General features: G+C 42.4%; 1 protein-coding gene across 1 annotated transcript in view; it reads right to left on the reverse strand.

The window, feature by feature from the left end:
- Positions 1-914: 914 nt before the first annotated feature.
- Positions 915-1,716, reverse strand: part of LOC105450301 (putative nuclease HARBI1) — a 5,246-nt gene continuing 4,444 nt past the window's right edge. The window contains exons 3-4 of the mRNA XM_011690086.1: positions 1,492-1,681; positions 915-1,403 (exon numbers count right to left, since the gene is read on the reverse strand). Of these exons, the coding sequence (XP_011688388.1) occupies positions 915-1,403; positions 1,492-1,681 (679 nt within the window). The remainder of the gene's footprint in view (positions 1,404-1,491; positions 1,682-1,716) is intronic.

A 1,716-nucleotide genomic window follows, 5' to 3' on the forward strand; every position in this document is an offset into this window, starting at 1 on the left:
CGTGTGCTCTTCCGATCTTAACGCCTAAGACTCACATTTTAGTTGGCAGCGGGACTCCTGTAGACTGTAACCCGCTACTTCCAAATATGTTTAAAGTAAAAGGAGGATGGATAAGCTTAACGCCGAAACCTGCAGCCATGATTCCACAGATGTTAGAACCCATGACCAGACCAGAATGGAAGTATGTGGACGCCGAGTATTTGGCCGATAGCGGAATTTACTCCCAGGAAGACATCTCCCGGCTACGTGATCATATCATGTTCCCGGTCGAAACCCTTGCCCTCCTCAATATGTTCGCTAGGACCGCCACCGGACACCGCGTCCCTCCATCTGGGATCTCACTGACAGGATTCCTGGACGAAGAAACATTAAATAAAATCACAACCACAGCTGGCGAAAGACTGTGGGACTGTTTCGTAACCTTCGGAACTGCCAGCGTAGGCGTCATTGGAATATATATGGTGCTCAGAACTCTTAAATTAATTGTAGATACTGCCATACATGGCTATACGCTACACTCTGTATACGGATGGAGCCTGCATCTGTTAGGAGCAGTTCTCGCATCTATCACTAACCTTCTGCTACTCCTGGGGAAACCCAACCCACCTCGATCGCCTGAGCCTGCCGATGGAGCCATTTCTGAGACGAGCGATCCCAAGGAGAAATCTCAGGTCAACATTCCCATGGAGCGTCCTGTTGCCAGAGTGCTCCCGATGACCCATCCGTCGACCCCATGTACCCGACTTTGGCCATCAACGCAGACGACCCCGAGAGAACTGCATCTGCCCCTGCAATTCCTATCGACTGCAGCAATCTCGAACGCCGACGATGCTCCAACTGCAGAGAGTTTCATGATTGAACTTGGTGCCAGTGATCGTGCGTGAATTCTGTGGTAAGACTCTTACGGTTAAATATTAAAATTTAAAAAAATAGAAAAAGAAAGAAATGGATCTTGCAGGTACTACGATGCTCTCAGCTGTCTTGAATGGAATTCTGTATCCTTCCCAGGTGAGGCAATTGGTAAATAAATTGTGCAATACACAACACGCCATTATATAATTGGGAATAAGGTCAGTTCGTTTAACATGAAGTTTGTCTAACAATATCCTAAATCGTCCTTTCAGGAGCCCAATTGAACGTTCTACTGCCATTCGAGTCGAAGATAAGCAATAGTTAAAATTTCGTTGCCTTTCCGTTAATCGTTTATTATGTTTAAATGGTACTAACAAGTGCTGTTGAATTTTGTAAGCTGCATCTCCTATTACATGACTGTTATTGGGAAATTTTAAAGGGTCATTAAAAAAACGTTGTATATTTGAGAGTTGAAAAACCTTTTGATCATGTACAGATCCAGGATAGCCGACAAAACAATGAATAAATTGTAAGTTATGCTTACAAACCACCTGCAATTTTAATAGATTACACGTTATAATCAGTATTTTTATTTTTTTATATACACATATATGTACAAGAAATTAAATAAAATGGTACCTGTAACTGAATAGAATAAATGTCCTTTCTATTAATGTATGCTTCAGGGTTGTCGTTTGGAGTATCTATTACAACATAGGTTCCATCTATTGCTCCAATAACATTTGGGAACCCTCTTTGCCGCTGAAATGCTGCAATAGATTGAATTGTCTCATCTTCTGTTGGCCATGTTATAAATTGCTCTCGAAGACTAACAAGACCATTTATAACACGCCTAACTATGCG

The sequence above is a fragment of the Wasmannia auropunctata genome, unplaced genomic scaffold (assembly GCF_000956235.1).
Source record: "Wasmannia auropunctata unplaced genomic scaffold, wasmannia.A_1.0 LD336111.1, whole genome shotgun sequence".
Taxonomy (NCBI): domain Eukaryota; kingdom Metazoa; phylum Arthropoda; class Insecta; order Hymenoptera; family Formicidae; genus Wasmannia; species Wasmannia auropunctata.